Source organism: Aulonocara sp. 'chitande type north' Nkhata Bay, linkage group LG18 (assembly GCF_057382095.1).
Source record: "Aulonocara sp. 'chitande type north' Nkhata Bay isolate Kocher_YH1m ecotype deep benthic linkage group LG18, A_spYH_male_GT1.1, whole genome shotgun sequence".
NCBI lineage: Eukaryota > Metazoa > Chordata > Actinopteri > Cichliformes > Cichlidae > Aulonocara > Aulonocara sp. 'chitande type north' Nkhata Bay.
In genome coordinates, this window is record NC_141361.1 from 40207320 (window position 1) to 40225912 (window position 18593).

The 18593-nt window shown below is 41.9% G+C and overlaps 1 protein-coding gene across 1 annotated transcript in view; it reads right to left on the bottom strand.

The window, feature by feature from the left end:
- Window positions 1-4882: 4882 nt before the first annotated feature.
- The window catches only part of LOC147309198 (cadherin-6-like), a 71057-nt gene continuing 57346 nt past the window's right edge, over window positions 4883-18593 (bottom strand). Inside the window, exons 11-12 of the mRNA XM_086273607.1 lie at window positions 17102-17353; window positions 4883-9003 (exon numbers count right to left, since the gene is read on the bottom strand). Coding sequence (XP_086129733.1) covers window positions 8459-9003; window positions 17102-17353 — 797 coding nt within the window. The 3' untranslated portion in view covers window positions 4883-8458. The remainder of the gene's footprint in view (window positions 9004-17101; window positions 17354-18593) is intronic.

Here is an 18593-nt window from a genome sequence, read left to right on the forward strand (position 1 = left end):
GTGGCAAGTGCCCCCCTAAAATGATCTCTTGCCACCCCACGTGCCACCCTAGTTTTGTATATGACAGTGTTGTTTATAAAAATAAGATAGCATTAACACTTTGAGTGGAGTTACTGTTAACAGTGAATATAAATGGTAAAGGGCCTTTATTTGTATAGCGCTTTAATTAGTCCCTAAGGACCCCAAAGCACTTTACACATTCAGTCATCCACCCATTCACACACATTCACACTGTAATATAAATATAATTGAATATATGTGAATGATGAATATAAATGCTAAAACTGAAAATATTGCATAGTGTTCCCCCCTCTACCATTAACAAATGGTTCAGCCCATAGCAGGACCGGCTTTTTTCCTGTTTTCAGTAGCCAGCGATTCCTATGACTGTGCCAGAGCACATTTTGAACAACACCATAGGAATTTCAGATTTCACACAGGTGGTTAGTTGTTGCACTCTGGAAATGGAAGGAAGGTGAGTGTTATTAACCCTCTGGGGTCCACGGACACGCTGCACCTCCAAATCACATGATTGATTTAAGCTGACACAGCAACAAGCTGCAGCCACACCGAGTCTTTCAACCCATGTTGAAAGTTCGGACTTCAAAGTTTTTAAATTTTAATTACAGGCCAGTAAATCCACAGTTATGATAAATAAATAAATATATATATATATATATATATATATATATATATATATATATATATATATATATATATATATATATATATATAAGCCACGCTTTTTAAAAAAAAATACTTTTGATTTTTTTTTTAAGCGTTTTCTAAGGACAGCTCGACAACAGTAAAGAAAGAAAAAATGCCACCTGTCTTCTATCGGTGGAAAAGTGGACCATGTCAACCAATTTTTAAAAAAGTCAACACGTGGGATTTGGTTGTTTAGGAAGAGGGGAAAGTTTTGGGAGTGACGGTAAAGACAGCGAGACAGAGAGTTTTTAGATGTGGGAGATTTGTGACGTTTGGCATGGAGTGTACAGTTAGCCTGTCGTGTAGTTGTTGTTTTGTTTTGTGTGTCAGTGAAGGCACTAATGAATGTCACAAAGGCCCTTTGCCAGTGGAGGTCCTAGCCTGTTTGGTGCCCCTCGGGGAAACACTCCCTCTGGCGCCCCCGCCACCCCGGTACACATATATATGAAGAGAGAGAGAGTATGCATAGTATGCAATCAGCTAACAAACTGCCATCATAATTTGTCATACAATGAGAACAGGACAAATCAACAATTGACAATGACTAATTAATATTGTGCTGAACACAGTCCAGAAGATCCAGTCAGCTACATCAGTGTCTACTCTTTACTATCATAGCCAAGTGACTAACAAACGTAAACAGAAGTTTTCACTATCCCAGCAGATAAATAACAGCAGCAGGTTTAAGCTTGATAAGCTGCTGTTAGAATTTATTTAATATTACTTTCTACACCAGGATCTTTTTCTACAGCTGACGACTGGTAACTGTGCAGGGGCGGATCTAGCAAAGTTTAGCCAGGGGGGCCGATAGGGCATGAACAGGGAAAGGGGGCACAAAGACATACTTTTCTTTCTTATTCTCATGTCTAGCTTTTAACAAATAATTATCTGAATCTTACAACCAAAGTTTTAATCTGATATAAAATGTATAGAAATCCATTATTATATATCAGAACTATTAAGTCAAATTTTTAACTTAGTAAGCTATAGTACTTTTTCCTTTGGGTATCATCTGTGCAGTCTGCAATCCTGTTGAACGAAGATATTGAATCTATTTAATTATTGTAGAAAAATAATTGATTTCTGTCCAATTTTTTTGCACATACATTAAATTAAAGTTGATTACGTCGATTAAGCATCATGAGGTGGAGGGTGGGGCGTGGTTCCCTTTTTTTCTTTTTGCTGGGAGTTTGCAACCCTATTAGTTAGGTTGCTTAATATTTCTGCTAAGTACTCTTCAAAATACCAGAATAGGGAGGATGGAGCAGGTTTAAGTTTATTAGATTGATCAGTATTGCTGAACTATGAAATATTTTAGGTGCAGTGTATTTTCTGCATACAGGTTTAACAGAACAGCTTTAGTTTTTTTTGTTTTTTTAACTTGAGTATGAACTTATACAAAAACAGCAAGATATTTTAAAAAAAACTATTTTATTGATCAAAGAATACACTATATCAGATTCATATCGGTATCGGCAGATATCCAAATTTATCGGTATCAGTATCAGACATAAAGTGGTATCGGGCCATCTCTAATGATAACATGATGTTACGGTACTCTATTTTGAGTTCTAGTGAGAATACTGCAAGTGCACTTGTATCACCTGGTGCAAAGACTATGCTGAGGATTTTCCTCAGTAAAATTAAAAACACCAGTGTTTACTTTTTCGGTCTTCACAATGACAAAATGGCAAGACCAGTAAGAGATGCTGTTTGTTTTATGGTGCTGTCATGAGTTTACAATAACACATCCATGGTAAAAACTGGAGATCCAGCTGTTCCAATGTCATGAAATGGCACAGCATCAAAGCCTCACTGTTTTTACTCACTCTGTGTTTATACAACACTGTGCATTAAACCATTTCTTATTAACCTCTGTCTCTCTTCCACAGTGAGTCTTTTATCTTGTGTTCCTCCCGTCACCCACAAACTGGCCGCAGCAGATGATCCTGGTGGAGGTTTTTCCTGTTAAACAGAGTTTATTGTCATCACGTGCTTGGTCTGATTGTTGGGGTTTTCTCTGCATTATTCTCGGAGCTTTATCGTACAAAATAAAGCACCTGGAGGCAACTCGTTGTGGTTTGGCATTTTAAAAATAACATTTGAATTGAATTGAACTGACTTGATTCACAGCACAAGATAAGATGAACCTTTATGAGTCCCACACATGGAAAAGAGTTTGGCCATGGCAGAAAGTGGACAGCACAAAGTTACGAGCAGCAAAACCTAAGAAAAACAATAAAATAGAATAAAATCGAGGGCCCAGGACCCATATTAACAAACAATCCTGATAGTAAGAGTAACTCAGAGTGATGATGTGGAAAGAAGGACTCCTGATCAAGCTGCATCAGATTGGTATTAAAGGAAAAATGTATAAATGGATCAGGAATTTTTTAACTGGCCTCATGTCTCGCAGTATCAAGTTTTCAGTTTTCCTTTTTTATTCTGTGTTGTTTGTGTACTGGTCATCAGCTTCATTAAATCGGCTCATTCTCTGTTTAAGGCAAACCTGCCTGACTGTCTGCTCTGGGTCCTCACCTCCTACACATGACACACATGTTCCTCCTGTTTGTGGACTGACATTCAAAATGTCTGGAAGATCATATCGTGCCAAACATCACGGTCCAGGCACGACTGATGTCCGACTGATGTAGCACATCCTGCCTGCTTCCAATGGCAGAATGGTGCAGTGGAGACACTGAAAAAAGGTGGAGGAACATTTTTACTAGAACAGAAACTTTACTGTTTTCCTTTGAGTATCAGATTAGACATCATGCCTGATACAGGTCTGACCCCAGCTGAGCTGCTGATGGGGACCTCCTTTACCCAGATGTGGGAGCCCAGTCACAAAGTGAGATGTGACCAGAGATGGGCAGTAACATGTTACTTGTAAAGCGTTACTGTAATCTGATTACTTTTTTCAGGTAACGAGTAAAGTGAGGGATTACTATTGCAAAAACGGTAATTAGATTACCGTTAGTTCCCGTAGGAACGCTGCGTTACTGCGTTACTAAAACCATGATTTTTTTTGCGAGAATGTCTCACGACAGTGACGTAAGCGAGTGCGACGTTCGTGACAACAGCTGTGTGCAGATCAACAGTGGATCATATATCGAGTGCGGAGAGAGTATGAGCGTGCAGCGTTTAAAGCGTGGAAGTACTGACCTTACTTTGAGTTTGATTCCATAAAAAGTGACAAAAACATTAGTGTCCGCTGTGCGTGGGAAGAAAACAAGAGCAAGCCCAGCTTGCTCTTGTTTCTGCGAAAGTGAAAAGGTCAAAGACGTAGCACAAGCTCTCTGTTACACTCAGCTGTTAAAATAAGGTAACTGCTTTTTCCAATATGCTTTTAGAAATGGCAGATTTATTTAGGTGGTACGTGCCATTCTGTTTCCCTGTCAGGAGGGTAAAGTGCTTGTGTTGTGCATTCGTGGGACGTTTGGGTTTTACCGCGGTTTACACTTCAGGTTGCAAGAACATTTTAACCGCCTGTAGAAGCGACAAGAAAAAGTTAATTAAAAGTTCCAGAAACATCCTAAAGTTTCCATGCCTCCTTTTCCTGTGGAAGCAGCTAACAGATAACCTGGGTGGGTTGAACTTGCCTCATCGTACAGAGCCCAGCTGTCCTCAGAGTTCATCAGCTCAGAGCTTAAAATAAAGCCACTCTGTTGAACATCCTTCCTGAAACAGCGCTCTGTGCACCATTAAACTGTAGCAAATCTCCCATCACTACATCCGAGTCTGATCACTTTCCTGATATCCATGCTCATTAGAATCACTTTTTATAAACATTGCAGAGTCCGTCCATAAGTTGATGATAACCTCAGTGGATTTTAAAGAATATATAAAGTGCAGACTTTCAGCTTAAATTTAGGAAGTCTAACAAAAGTATTGCATAAACTGTTCAGGAGTTACAGCCACTTTTATTCAAAATCTGAATACAAAAATGTCATAATTGTCCAAACACTGAGGTGTGACTCTCCGCTTACGGCGGCTGTCCTGCTTTCCAGAAGAAATGTTTTGGAAGAAATGTCTGCAGCAGGACTTTCCTGTTGCATTAGAGCAGTGTTTAGTAAAACGACTGTAGTAATCATGCATCGAAATTACTGGAGTGTAAGACAGAGACCAAAGCTTCAATACAAAAGTTTATTTTCATCAAATTAAAAAAGCAGTAAAACATCATCATATACAGAGAGTAGACTGCCCACAGTGAGTTTCAGACAGTGAAGCTGGGTGGCGTTTGAGGTTTTTCCCTTCTCAGAATATCATCATCGTGTCGTGTAAATATACGGAGCCAAAGGAAAAACAAGTGGACATTTTCGTTTTAAGCCTTCAGAGCAGGGTCACGAAACACAGCGGGAACAAACTAATACTTTTAGTGAGACACACAATACAAAACCCCTGATATAAAATCATGACATGTATCACTGAGGTTGGCGGTTGTGATTTCACCTTCAGCTTCATTAATTAGTGCTAATGACAAATTCACTGCCCCAGTTTTACTTAATTACTAGGGGTGCAACGATACTCGTATTGATATTGAACCGTTCGATACAGTGCTTTCGGTTCGGTACGCATATGTATCGAACAATACAAAATGTTTAATTTATTTTATCAACTTTTCTTCTGACGATGCTGTCTGTGTTGAGAGCTCAGTGGATCTGCGTTCGACTTATCCGCCTAGGCTGCACTGTCGAACGCAGATCCACTGAGTGCAGCGCAAGCTAGCAAGACAGAAGCTAAGCTCGTTGCAACATGGCAAACTGAACCTCCCCCACCCTCATTCAGATCTGGCGTTTGGAACTATTTTGGTTTTCATGTGACGTATGACCCTGAAGGTAAGCGAGTCATGGACTAAAGTAAAACAGTATGTTGGATGTGCCACGCAATGCTCAATTACATGGGTGGGAACTAGTGTGTTAGCGCAGTTAGCTTGTTAGCTTGTTGGCCGTCCAGCCCCAGGCACGGGGCGATCCGCGGTAGCTCGTTAACGGAGATTTGCCGTATTGTGGCGTTAAGGTCATTTCAGATTAACGCTGACAGCACTAGTGGGAACACAACGAATATGACTGCACATTTACTCCGACAGCATCCTAGTGCAAAGACAAGTGGAAGCAGACAAAAACAACAAGCACGCATGCTGCAAACTTTACCCGAGTCATTTAGACAGCCGTTAGCACAGGATTCTCCTTATGGGGACCTGATATGTTTAATATGCTGCTGAGAATATAGCCCAGAAGAAGCGTATAGTACAGCTTTTATTTTGAAAGAGCCATTTCTCTGTAATAAACTCTCTTTTCCAAAGATGAGGGATTCCTCAATCAGATAGATTTTTTTTTAAATTATTTTGTTGTTTCAGCAACATTAAATTTAAAAACTGTACGTTTGAGTTAAAATATATATTTATAATTGTAATAAATGACAAATTAAAAAGGCATGAACATTTTTTTGTATCGAACCGAACCGTGAATTTTGTGTATCGTTGCACCCCTATTAATTACAGCATTTAAAAACAAAAGCTGAAGAAGCAAGCAGATAAACCAGTGAAGGAGGCAAACTGGTTTCCTTTTTCTCATCCACAAAAACCAGTGGGTGAAATCTGTGCCACAAGACCTTTGGGCAAAAACATTTTGATCATAATCAAACTATGAACTACAGAGGAGACGACAACAGATATGAAACTGAAAACAAGGTAACCAGTCACCAAAAAACCCACGAGGGCTTTGTTGACTGAAGCAGGGCTGCTTTTCACCTTTGAACCAAATTCACCTGGAACAGTTTGTTACCATTGATTTGAATACAAGTCTAACAAACCCTGTAAAGTGAAATTCCTTCATTTGTGCTGTCTCATTGACACTTTGGTGACAAGCTAAATACTTACGTTGAATTTCTTGATGTTACTGTAAGGCTGTTTCCCTGCTGTTTTAGCCCATGTAAAGAAAAGTTGGAGTCTTGAGTTCCTGATTGTTCCACTTTACAGAAACTGGCTTCAGCTCAGTCAGGGTGCAGAAGCAGGAGCTCCCAACATGGTTCTCAATGAAACTAATTGGAGCGTAATTTGCTATTTACCTCTGATTCTAAATATTAGCCCCCATTTTAAATTCTCTGTTCACATCAGAATGACTCACGTACTTTCATTACTCTTATAAGTGATTTTTGTTCAAAATCAATAGCATTCTGCTAATGCATGCTAATGGGTTCGTTAAGAATTTACATCAACACGCTTCCTTCTGGTACATGCTTTCAAATGGTAACTAGATGTTAGTCGGACACTTCCATCTGGTTGAGGTGGTTAAAGGTGAAGCTTGCAGGAGGCTGCTGTTATAGATTTTCTACCATTGTTTGCTTTGTGGCTAAAATCCAAATACAGGCTGCAGAGGAGCGGCTGCTGTCGCTGTGATCACCAGTGAATATCGAAACCTTCTACAGTCGTTGATCGAAACGTGATGGAAGTCTCCAGGAAAAAAACGCTGAAGAGTTCTGGGTTACAGCACCATAGTTACTCGTAACCATAGGGTTACTCGTATGAGCATGTATTAGTAACCCCGGCACTATGGTGCTGTACAGCAGCATTCATTCTAGATCATCACACAAGCAGAATTCTAGAGTATTTAAGAGGTCTTTGTCTATGTTCTCTATTTGTATCAATATTTTTACATTATACTGATGCAAACACATTTTTGCATTCTGCACTCACATCTCTGACAACAGATTCCCCTGTATCCTACACACTGGACAAGGCATCTTATTTACAGTGTTCTTGGTATGGTGGATGTGTTAGCATACAGTTGGTGACGCAGGGTTTATGTTCAACTGTGTCTTGATGTTAAGAGTGTCCGAGTCTTCACCAGCTCCTGAGAGAGATGTACAGGACTGCTGAACGCACCTGTCTGTAGCCATACTTTATGATTATTTTCCTGGAGATTTGATGTTTAACATTACATGTAAAATATGGTGAATGCAGCTTTGTTTGATTTCAATCATTCTCTCCATCGCGGCATGAAGAGTGACACCCCTGCTGTGAAGGCATGGACTCTCCATGTACATGATGGAAACTATAAAGCATACTGTCAAAGAAAACATTACTCGACAACTGTTTTTGTTATATAAACTTGTATTTTGTAATAGGAAAAGACTCTGGAGAAATTAAAGACGCAACTGATTATAGTTCCAGTATAATGAGTTCAACCACAGTTCTGCCACCAGAACAAGAAAGCAAAAAAGACAAACAATCATGTAAGAGTAAGTCGACCCCTCCAACAGGCGTCCACTGTTCTGTTTGCAGGGCAGCAGAAGGGCACTTAGCTGAAAGAAAGAATGAAAGCAAAAGAACTCAAACCTCATTTAGGCCTGCCACGAGTCTTTGAAAGTTTCCTATGATTAGAGCTGAAGATATTTGGGCTTCACCGTTGTGATAGTTGATTAACATTTCTACATAAGATTCCAAAAATAGAGATTTAAGACTTTTATCACCTTTGAAAATGACTTGGTAAACTGTTTCTGGACGGGTGTGCAGTGAGGACAGATCAAAGCTTAGCTGGTGATCTCAAATTTTATTTATAGGCATTCGCACCTACCAGCACATCTGTTGGGTTCTATATGAAGTCTATGTGTGCTCAAGTGCTCATATTTTCTTAAAGCAATTTTAAGAGGCAGCTCTCTCAGTTTAGTAGCTTGAATGTTGCTATCCTCAGATCTGCAATGGTCTAAATGTCACCTGAACTCATCTTTGACACAGATGGTGTAGCTGTTAGAAGTCACTGTCCTCAGCCTCGTACAGGTCAGCTAGTTTCCTGAAACGGGGCCCCCAGTCACTCAGGTAGTTGTAGTCCTGTTCAGCCTCGGATGAAGCCGAGCCCAGCGAACTGAGCGACTCGGCCACTGACCCCACTCCTTCATAGGCATACGTGGCCAGTGAGTCGTACGGTGGCGCTGTGGGGCTATAGTCATTCTCCATCACTCTCTGGTTGATGAACTCGCATACATCCCCATTATCACGTGCAGCCATGCGTATTGGAGGCATAAGCAGGCTGGAGGGAGCTGGGGCAGGGTGGCGAGTTGTTGGATACAGCAGAGTATCAGTAGGGATGATGTCACGCCTCTGTTTAGCACCCTCATCAGAGGCAGCTGCAGCAGCTGGGTGTCGCAGGGCGCCAATATCAAAAGCCTGGGTGTCCTCCTCGCCACCACCCTCATCATTGTAGCTAACCACGTTGTCCCTGACATCTTCTTTGGAGATAATAAGAGGTTCCTGCTTCCTTTGGTGTCTTAATGCTGTGAATAGAACCACAACCACTGTAGAAAAGAGAACAACGATGCAGGATTAGATTATAATCGTGTCCCAGTGGAGCATGAATTTAAACAACCAGCCACCATAGATAACAGATATAAGGACCACTGCTGCTTAATTAAATGATCTCATTTTTGGTCACTTTGTGTTTCTTTGTTATGCCCTATGATGAACATTGTTCACAATAGTTGCTGAGATCTGGGAACAAATGAAGCCCTTTATCTACTGGTAAAATCAGACTCTGTTATGTGGTAGGCACCCTGTTGCCTCTCACAGTCCTAAAGCAGTTGGGTGTGATCAGTGTTGGGGAGTAACGGGATACATGTACCGCCGTTACGTATTTAAAATACAAAATATGAGTAACTGTATTCCGTTACAGTTACCGTTTAAAAAGGTGGTATTCAGAATACAGTTACTTTGTTGAAATAAATGGATTACACTGCGGTACTTTCCTGTTTCATTTTGTCGCGGGTCAGGACTGTTTGGGTTTTGTTTGACAGCTACGCTCTGTTGTTCCAGGCGGCAGCGTTACGGTTGCCATGGTTACAGGGCGACGCGCTCTCTCTCTCTGCGACTGTGTGTTTCCTGGGTGAGAGAGCGCCTTTTCGTTGTTGTTGTGCTAAGCTAACAGGCAGAATGCTACAAGCATAGCTCTAAAGAATGCAGCATCATGGGCAGTGTAGTCCGTGTTGCAGGGAGAATGGACTGCCATACACGTTATGGGTCTGTGAGCGCGAGGAGGGAGAAAAAGGGGAGTGGAAAGGTACGAGTTGTCATCGAGCAAAAACGGGAGCTGGAAGCATGTAAATATAATAATAACCACTGCAGCCAAGAAGAGAGCCTGACGAGCCCAGTTGTAAGTAAGCTATTAAGACTCGACTGTACACTGTGTTCGTGTTTTCCTCCGAAACAATAAGTTCCGTTGGAGCAGCCTTTCAACGCCTCTCTCTGTCTCTCGCAAGAAAAGTTGACCCACACAACAAAGTAAAGCTATTTTTCGGCTACGAGCCGACAGGGACCCGCCCTATTAGTCAGAGGTCCCTTTACTACAGTTCAGAGTCGCGGACCTTCAGTAATAGTAATAAATCACACAGCAATAGTACATTCACGTTGTTGTAAAAAGCATGATAATATATTAAGTAATCCAAAGTATTCAGAATACGTTACTGTCATTGAGTAACGTAACGGAATACGTTACAGAATACATTTTGGGGCATGTATTCTGTATTCTGTAATGGAATACATTTTAAAAGTAACCTTCCCAACACTGGGTGTGATTTAAACAAGGAAGTGAGCAGTTAAACAGGATATACCTGTCATCATTCACACAGAGTTAAAATGGGCTAGAACACATGTGTCAAAGTCAAGGCCCGCGGGCCACATCCAAGCCCGGCGTACATTTATATCCGGCCCGCGAGATCATTTTATATAGATGTACTGTTATTGTTATGCATGGCCCGGCGATATGAGGCGCTAATAATATACAAACTACAGATCCCATAATGCAGCACTGCAGCCTCCTTGCTGACCGCTAGGCTAACTGGGAACATTCCCACCTCAATCAAGTCAAACTTCTGTTATCCGATTGTTCAGTCTGACGTCACTAGCCGTGTCTGGGTCTAAACTCCGCTGCAGGTCCATATATCAAACGATCACTGTGGCATTACTGAGAGTTGAAAAACTGTCTAAAGTCTTTCATCTTTAATAAAATGATCAGCGTTCTGCTCTACCAGGTGTAACAATTGAGTTTAACATCCAGGCATCCATGAAAACGGAATTTATGACATTTAACAGAGAAGTTAGCTCGCTAGCTTCTATCTAAATACAATATAGCATGTCCTGACTGCGGGGTTTTGGAAACAAATTAAAACGTACAGCTCTGTTATCACTTCCAGCATAAATGAAGACAGAAAACTAAACAGCAGTGACGTTTGTAGGGTTACTGAAGTTGGGCTAGCTGATATATAATGATGTGCTACGTGACTGCTAGCGACACAGCTATGTTAGCATAATATAAACAAGCTAACTTTTTTTCCACTGGATAAAAGTTAACGTGAGTGTTCTTGGTGGTCAGGAACAAATGTAATCGCATGGCAGGATGCTGTAAAAGGACCAAACTTCAGCCAGGAGAACAACTGAGATAATCCATCCACAATACGAGGTTAGTCATTCATGTACTGCTGCATGGGCTGGGCTGTAGTTACATCCTAAGGTTTTAAAAACTGAGCCTAAATAAATGATTAGTGGTAATAAAAGCCGAGGGAGGTCAACAGGGATCACTGACTGTTTTAGGAGCTTTTTGAGATCAAATAGAAGAAAATACAAAACATTAAACATGTTAACAACACAAAAGCCATATTAAACGCAGACTACTTTAGGCCCGGAAGTAGGATTCGTCACGTCATCACTTAACGACCGGATTGCGAAGCTAGCCGCTTACAATGGTGGAGAGAAAAGTTGATTCTGAAAGCAGAGCCTTTCAGCACCAGTGGGAGGCTGAATATATGTTTACAGACATGCTGGTAAAGCCGTGCGTCTTATTAGTGGAGCTAATGTGGCTGTAGTTAAGGAATTTAGTTTAAGACGGCACTACGAGACAAAACGTCAGGATAAGCTGAAAAACCTAAATGCAGAAACTACAGGAAGTAGAATCGTTTGTCACCAGAGCAAAACCACAAAGTGAAGCTGTTGTGAAAGCAAGTTTTATTGTAGCAGAGGAGCCAAATGAGCCCGGTACCACTCTGAAGAGCTGCAGGATGAAGCTGTGTGACGTCTTCCGTCCAGACAAAACGCAGATTTAGGCAAATGTGAGCCTGAGCAGAAATACGATTGCTGATCGGGTTTGTGAGACGGTCACTGATTTAAGAACACAGTTGTGTGAAAGAAGCAAAAACTTCACTGCATACTCTCTTGCTGTGGATGAAAGTAGACATGATGGACACTGCACAGCTGGCCATCTTCATCCGTGGAGAGGAAATATTGAACATTAAATCGATGCACGGGACAACGACAGGAAAAGACATTTTTTAAAACGTATGTCAAAGTGTAACGACGTGAAACTGTCCTGGGACAAACTTGTTGGACTTACAACAGATGGAGCGCCGGTGCTGTGCGGTGAAAAAAGTAGTCAGCAGGATGCGAGTAAAGATGCAGGAGAAATGTACCGGTGAGTTATCAGCATATCACCGCATCACACACCAGGAAAGGCTGTGTGGTCCTAAAAATGGAGCATGTAATGATCACCGTGACGCAGACCGTACATTTTATCTGAGCTAAAAGTTTAAGTCACCGTCAGTTTCAGTCTTTTATGTGGGAAATAGATTCAGAGTTTGCCGACATTCCTTCATGCAGAGCTCCGCTGGCTGAGTTGGGATAAAAGTTCTCAATAGAGTTTTTGAGCTCAGCAAGGAAACCTGTCAGTTCATGGACATGTATGATACGGTGAAGGCGTTTCAAGCTGTCACTAATGCACCAGTGCAGCCTGCCTCACTTCCCCTGTTGCCAAGTAATGTTGAACCAAGTCAGCGCACTTTGCTGAGCTGCACCTGTGCAGATTCAGATGCAGCTGCAGTGTAATGATGCACTCAGGGAAAGCACGACACTGAATGACCGCACAGTTTATTAGCTCCACTCCTGCAGCAACGCCCAGCTCCGTCTACATGCGGCTCCAACCTTGTGTTTGCTTTCATTTACTTTTTCTGGGGTTTTTGGCAGCATGTTCATATTTCTAACTTGCATAATTTTGACAGGATATTTAAAGTTGTTTTTTTTAAGTTTATTTAATCTGGAATTATATTCCTGTCTGTTTTTATTCATATTTATGTTAAAAAAAAACAGTTTTAGTGTCTTCAATAAATGTTTATCTTGTTTGGCCCCCGACCTAAAGTGTGCCTTGAGTTTTGGCCCCCTGTGCAATTGAGTTTGACGCCCCTGGGCTAGAACAATGTGAAACACTGTTCTGGGACCAGTTAAATCAATAAATGTCATTGGCACTTTTATACATAAAGCCTGGTGTTCCTTTCAGCTGTAGTGTGGAGATTTCTACTCAATAATCACGATTTGTTTCGTGTTATTTCTTTCAAGGAGCTCAAAGAATAAGAAGAAACATACAAGCGGGTTTCAGGATGTGTGGTTGTGCAAAATCTGGCTTCCAAGGAGCAAGACTTGAGTCATTTTGAAGGTGGTGGTTGGCAGCAGTTCCCCAGGCTTTCTGAAGTCTTTGAAAGTTTTCCCATGAACACCAGCTGCTTTTTCACCATTCTTTAATTGTTGTAGCTGTCTGTTTTCAGAGGAGTTTTTGTTTATTTTGTTTCATTTTTGTCACTTTAAATTGACCCATGACTCATTCCTGTTAGCTTTATCATCACTCTAGCACAGGGGTCAGCAACCTTTAGCACCCAAAGAGCCATTTGGAGCTGGTTTCCACGCAAAAGAAAACACTGACAGCTGCAAATACTTTGTGACATCTAAAATGAAGACAACACTGTATATATTGTTTTTTTACCTTTATGCTTTGTGTGAACAACTAAAGTGTGTTGCTTATGAAATCCATGAAGTGCTACAGAGAAAATTACATTTTATTTATGTAATGAACACATTTTGAACTCTTAAAGAAATATAACAAAAGGAAAGCTGAACTAAAATGATCCAGAAACAAAAACTGTTGTGAGCCGCCCTCATATCGCCTTTGAACTTTTGGAGCCTTGACCTGACTTTTAAAAAATAACTGGGGAAAAAAGCTCGATGCTGCTGAAAGATAAAAAATAGATATTTGCAAAATTCTGCCTAAATATGTATTTTACCAGGTTAATGTGTGTAGCGGGGCGTGGTCTGCAGCGCCAGCTGTGTGCGCACAGCAACCACATATGAAAAGTGGTCAGTAAAGAGATGGGACTTCTGCTCCTGAACCTCTGCGCACAGCGTCTGCAGGTCGAGGCTGTACTTTCATCTTCACGCAGGACTGTAAGCTGTCGTCTGTGAGGCGTGAGCGTGTTTGTTTTTAACAGAGTTTGCGGTGGAGCTGCTGACATAATGTGGATCCGAAGGTGCATAACTGGCCTACCTGGGGTTGAAAGTCTCGATAAATGCATGGCGTTTCGGCGGCTACACTGGCTTCTGCGAGTGTGACGCTTATTTTGAGTGATGAAAAACTAATAGAATATAATTTTATTTTTATATTTCAATATCACAATAATCTTCCAATTTAGAACTACAAGTTAAAAAAAGAACTAATATAAATAAAATACACTTCAGCTAAATACTTCTAATTTATTTTCCCAAACCACGCGGAGCCGCAGTATAAGGACTAAAGAGCCGTATGCGGCTCCGGAGCCGCAGGTTGCCGACCCCTGCTCTAGATTCTTGGTTAGCTTAGCCTTAGCATGCTATCTCTGCAGGTGCTTGCAAAAAGCCAGAGTTGTGTAGCATGTTGTTGTTGTGATTGCACTTTTATTTTTATTGCACAAAATGACAATGTCCATATCCATGCTGCAGACTGCAGCACTGTTTTCCTCACCCTACACATGAACTCAAATCAGCTGATTGTAGCACAAGTGTAAATGGAACCAATAGTGAGATCGATATTGAACTTCTCGATTTTCAGCCCTAATCATCACTTTATATGCACTTGTAATGTGAAAGATTTTTATAGTGGGCCTAGGTGCTGCAAATGGACTGACAACAAAAACCGACTATATGTGTGGTGGGTTAGAAGTTTGGATAGAAGCAAGCCTTGATATTTGTGTACGCTCCTTAGTGTGCCCTAGTGTGCCCAGTAAGGGTGGGTTTTTATAATCGATTTATCGATTAAAATCGATTCTGGCTTGGATAACGTAAAATCGATTCATTAAAATCCTGAATCGATTTTTTAATATAAATTTATTTTGCCCGAAATGCCAGAATCTCTGGTGAAACGTCACAAAATTTCAACAACCACCAAACAGCTAAGACAGTAAATGAGAGCAGGAACAGGCTTCTGCACAAAGACAAAACCCGCGGATCAGAATCACTGAGATGTCGCCTTTCTCACAGTCGGGGCTGAAAGCCGACAGCTCGCCGATTCTGATCTGTCGGCGCTTTGTGTGCACGCCCTTTATGCGCTGATTCTAAAGCTGTTAGTTTGATCTCTCTCCAAACAACATTGACCGAACCAGCAGCAAAAGAAGATCCAAACTACGCTTCACATAAACATCGTCATGAATTCACTCTGACTTTTACTGTTTCGCTTCCACCGCGATGCACAGCTCTCTCTCTCTCTCTCTCTCTGTCTCCCTCTCCCCCTCTCTCCCTCTCTCTCCCTCTCTCCCTCTCTCTCCCTCTCTCTCTCTCTCTCTCTCTCTCTCTCCCTCTCTCTCTCTCTCCCCCTCTCCCTCTCTCTCCCTCTCCCTCTCCCTCCCTCTCTCCCTCTCTCTCTCTCTCCCTCTCCCTCTCTCTCCCTCTCTCTCTGCCCCTCTCTCTCCCTCTCTCTCTCTCTCTCTCTCCCTCTCTCCCTCTCTCTCCCTCTCTCCCTCTCTCTCCCTCTCTCTCTGCCCCTCTCTCTCTCTCTCTCTCTCCCTCCCTCTCCCTCTCTCCCTCCCTCTCCCTCTCTCTCCTTCTCTCTCCCTCTCTCTCCCTCTCTCTCTCTCTCTCTCCCTCTCTCCCCCTCTCTCTCCCTCTCTCTCTGCCCCTCTCTCTCTCTCTCTCTCCCTCCCTCTCTCTCTCTCCCTCCCTCTCCCTCTCTCTCCTTCTCTCTCTCTCTCTCTCCCTCTCTCTCTCTCTCTCTCCCTCTCTCCCCCTCTCTCTCTTTCTCTCTCTCTGTACTTCAACAACAGTTTCCCGTCTAAAAATCTGTTTTCTGCATTATTCGCTTGCTTGTTACGCACAAGTCTACTGTTGTTTACAGGCTGTGGGCCGACGGTTTTTTATTTTATTTTATATACTTCCGAAAAGAAAACCTAATTTCTGCTGTTCAATACTGAACAAACTTAAACTTATGCAAAATGCAAAACGCTGTGTCTCTAATCAAACCGCTGTAACTTCAGAGGTAACGTTCATATGCTGATTAATGGTTTTCTTTCGTTTTTGATGTACTGCAGAATATTTTTATAAAATCCAGAACAGGAAAATCACCTTCATGTTTTTCTGTGTTTTATCTTCAGCGACTTTGACACAAAGGCCTCTGCTGTGATGCTCACACCTTTGATAAAGTCTGGAAAGTGTCAGCTTCCTTCTTATAGATACAAAAATATGTAAATGTACTGATCTGATTTATAATATTTCTGACTGTCAAAATTTCCCAGATTCAAATCGAATCGTGGATCGAATCGATTCAGGACCTTGTGAATCGGAATTGAATCGATTCTAGAAATCAGTGACGATACCCAGCCCTAGTGCCCAGTGTGTGTTCTTCTCACTTCGCCCACATTCATTCACATACTTTTATGTTTTTCTCTGTAAGTGCTTTTCCTCTAACATTCAGACTCTGATGGGAGTTGATGAGGTTGGAGTCAGTATTTTGCCCAAGGATATTTTGGCATGTAGATTGGACAGCCAAGGATCAAATCGCCAAACTTGACCTGCTCTGTCTCCTGAGCTACAGCAACAAACACAGTTTTGTTTTGTTTGTCTCCTTAATTATGAAGAATGAGTCATTTTATGGTCTGCTACATGCCTTTCTTATTTATTCTTAGCCTGCAGGAAGAACAACTGTATACCACCACTTTCTAGCTCTCATACCTGTATATCTGCTTCAATCAATAAAGTATTCTGATTCTGATTCTGATTCACATCTTAATCTAGACACAGATAGTGCCGCCTTGTGGTCTGTCTTTGAACTATATTAACTTTACAGCAACAACGTCTGATCATTATGAATTTTCTTGTAAGGACAGTGAACGGTGTCTCCGGGGAAAAGAATTGTGTCTGCACCAAAACTGTAAGTGGTTTTTGTTTGCCCCTGCTCTCAATCTCAATGTTCTGATGAAATCACGGAGTGTTCCTGTAAACAAAGTCACTGAAAATTCCTCAGCCCTCCACTTTGGGGAAGGACTAAGATGGTATGATATGGTACAACTATGATATATAAATACAGGATATACATCTGTTTGCATATCCAGTCATACTTACAGAGGAGTATGATGGCACAGAGGAGGATGGCAACGAGGGCTCCTGTGCTGAGGCCAGGCGAGCTACTCAGAGCTTCGGGTTTACACAGCTCCATGTTGCCTTCATGGTCACAGGTGCAAACCCTCACAGTAAGTGTGCCAGTGCTGCTCTGCATGGGGTAGTCAGCATCGGTGATCACCACAGGAACCAAGTAGACGCTCTTGTGAAGGCGGCTATAGGTGGCTCGGCCAGTCAGGATGCCAGCAGTGTTGTCTAAGTTAGAGAAGGTTCTGTTAGAAGATCAGCATGGCCTGCAGCGTGACACTGTGCTCTCACAATACAAGGTTAAAAAACACTGATACCAGGGTGCAAGGAGAAATGTGAGTGCAACAAGGCATTACTAACAGGTTCTCCCTCACTGTTGAAACAAAGCATGGACAGGAATCTCTTTTACAACTTCGGCCAAAGGAGCTATAACATAGGGACAGATGGACAGATAATCATAGTGCAAAAAGTTTGACAATTAAATAAATATCTCTGATGAACTGTTTTAAGATAAGATAACTCTTTATTGTTTTTAGAAAAGTGTTTAATACTTTTTTAAAATCTCTGACCACATGATGATATGACATTGTAGAAAAGCTGCAGAGCGGAGGGATTACTGCTGCCACAAGAAAATATGAAATGCAAATTGAACAACCCATCCGTTATCGCTCACACTCCTTTTTTTTTTTTTTGGCCTGTCCCGTTTGGCTCTTTTGCATCAGAATTGTTGTCTAAAGGCAAAGAAAGATGCCCAACGGATTTACTTTACCAAATTGACCATCCCAGCCTTGCCGTAATGGTCCATTTGATTCACCTTTTATTGTTTCTTTTATTTCGCTCACACTCCTACCAGTGAATCTGACAGGTGCTGCCACTGGTTTAATGGGTTAAGTGGAACCTGCTTAACATCGACATCAAGAAGTCAACTGGTGGGGATAGGATCCCAGGGCGTGCCCTAAACGCATGTGCACATGAACTGGCAGTAGTGTTCACTGCGTGAGTAGGTCACTGAAAGAGGCTACACTCCCCACCTGCTACGACCATCATCCCTGCCCCAAACCTGGAGCCCTGGAGCTCCCAGTTGGCGTGGGTCGAACACGCCCACAACTTGCTGACCTCAGCAGCCACTGGCCTCTCCCCCTTCGAAACCTCACTCAGCTACCAGCCTCCTCTCCTACCATCCACAGAGGGTAAGCAGTTGGTCCCATTCATCTAGCATCGCCTTCGGAGTTTTGGGAGGTGTATTCACCTGTTTGTCCCTGTGTGCAAGTTTCTGATTCCACGAGACGGTAAGTGGTGAGCTGACGTTGGTGCGATTTCTGGGAGCGATTGCCATCGAGACTGGACCACACCATGCTCAGAGCTTTTTGAGCAGTAGCATGTTTGTCACCTTTATTCACTGTAAATACAAGCTCTGTACTCACTGGAAAACCAGCATTTGTGTGCTGCCTGTATATACAGTGGGGCA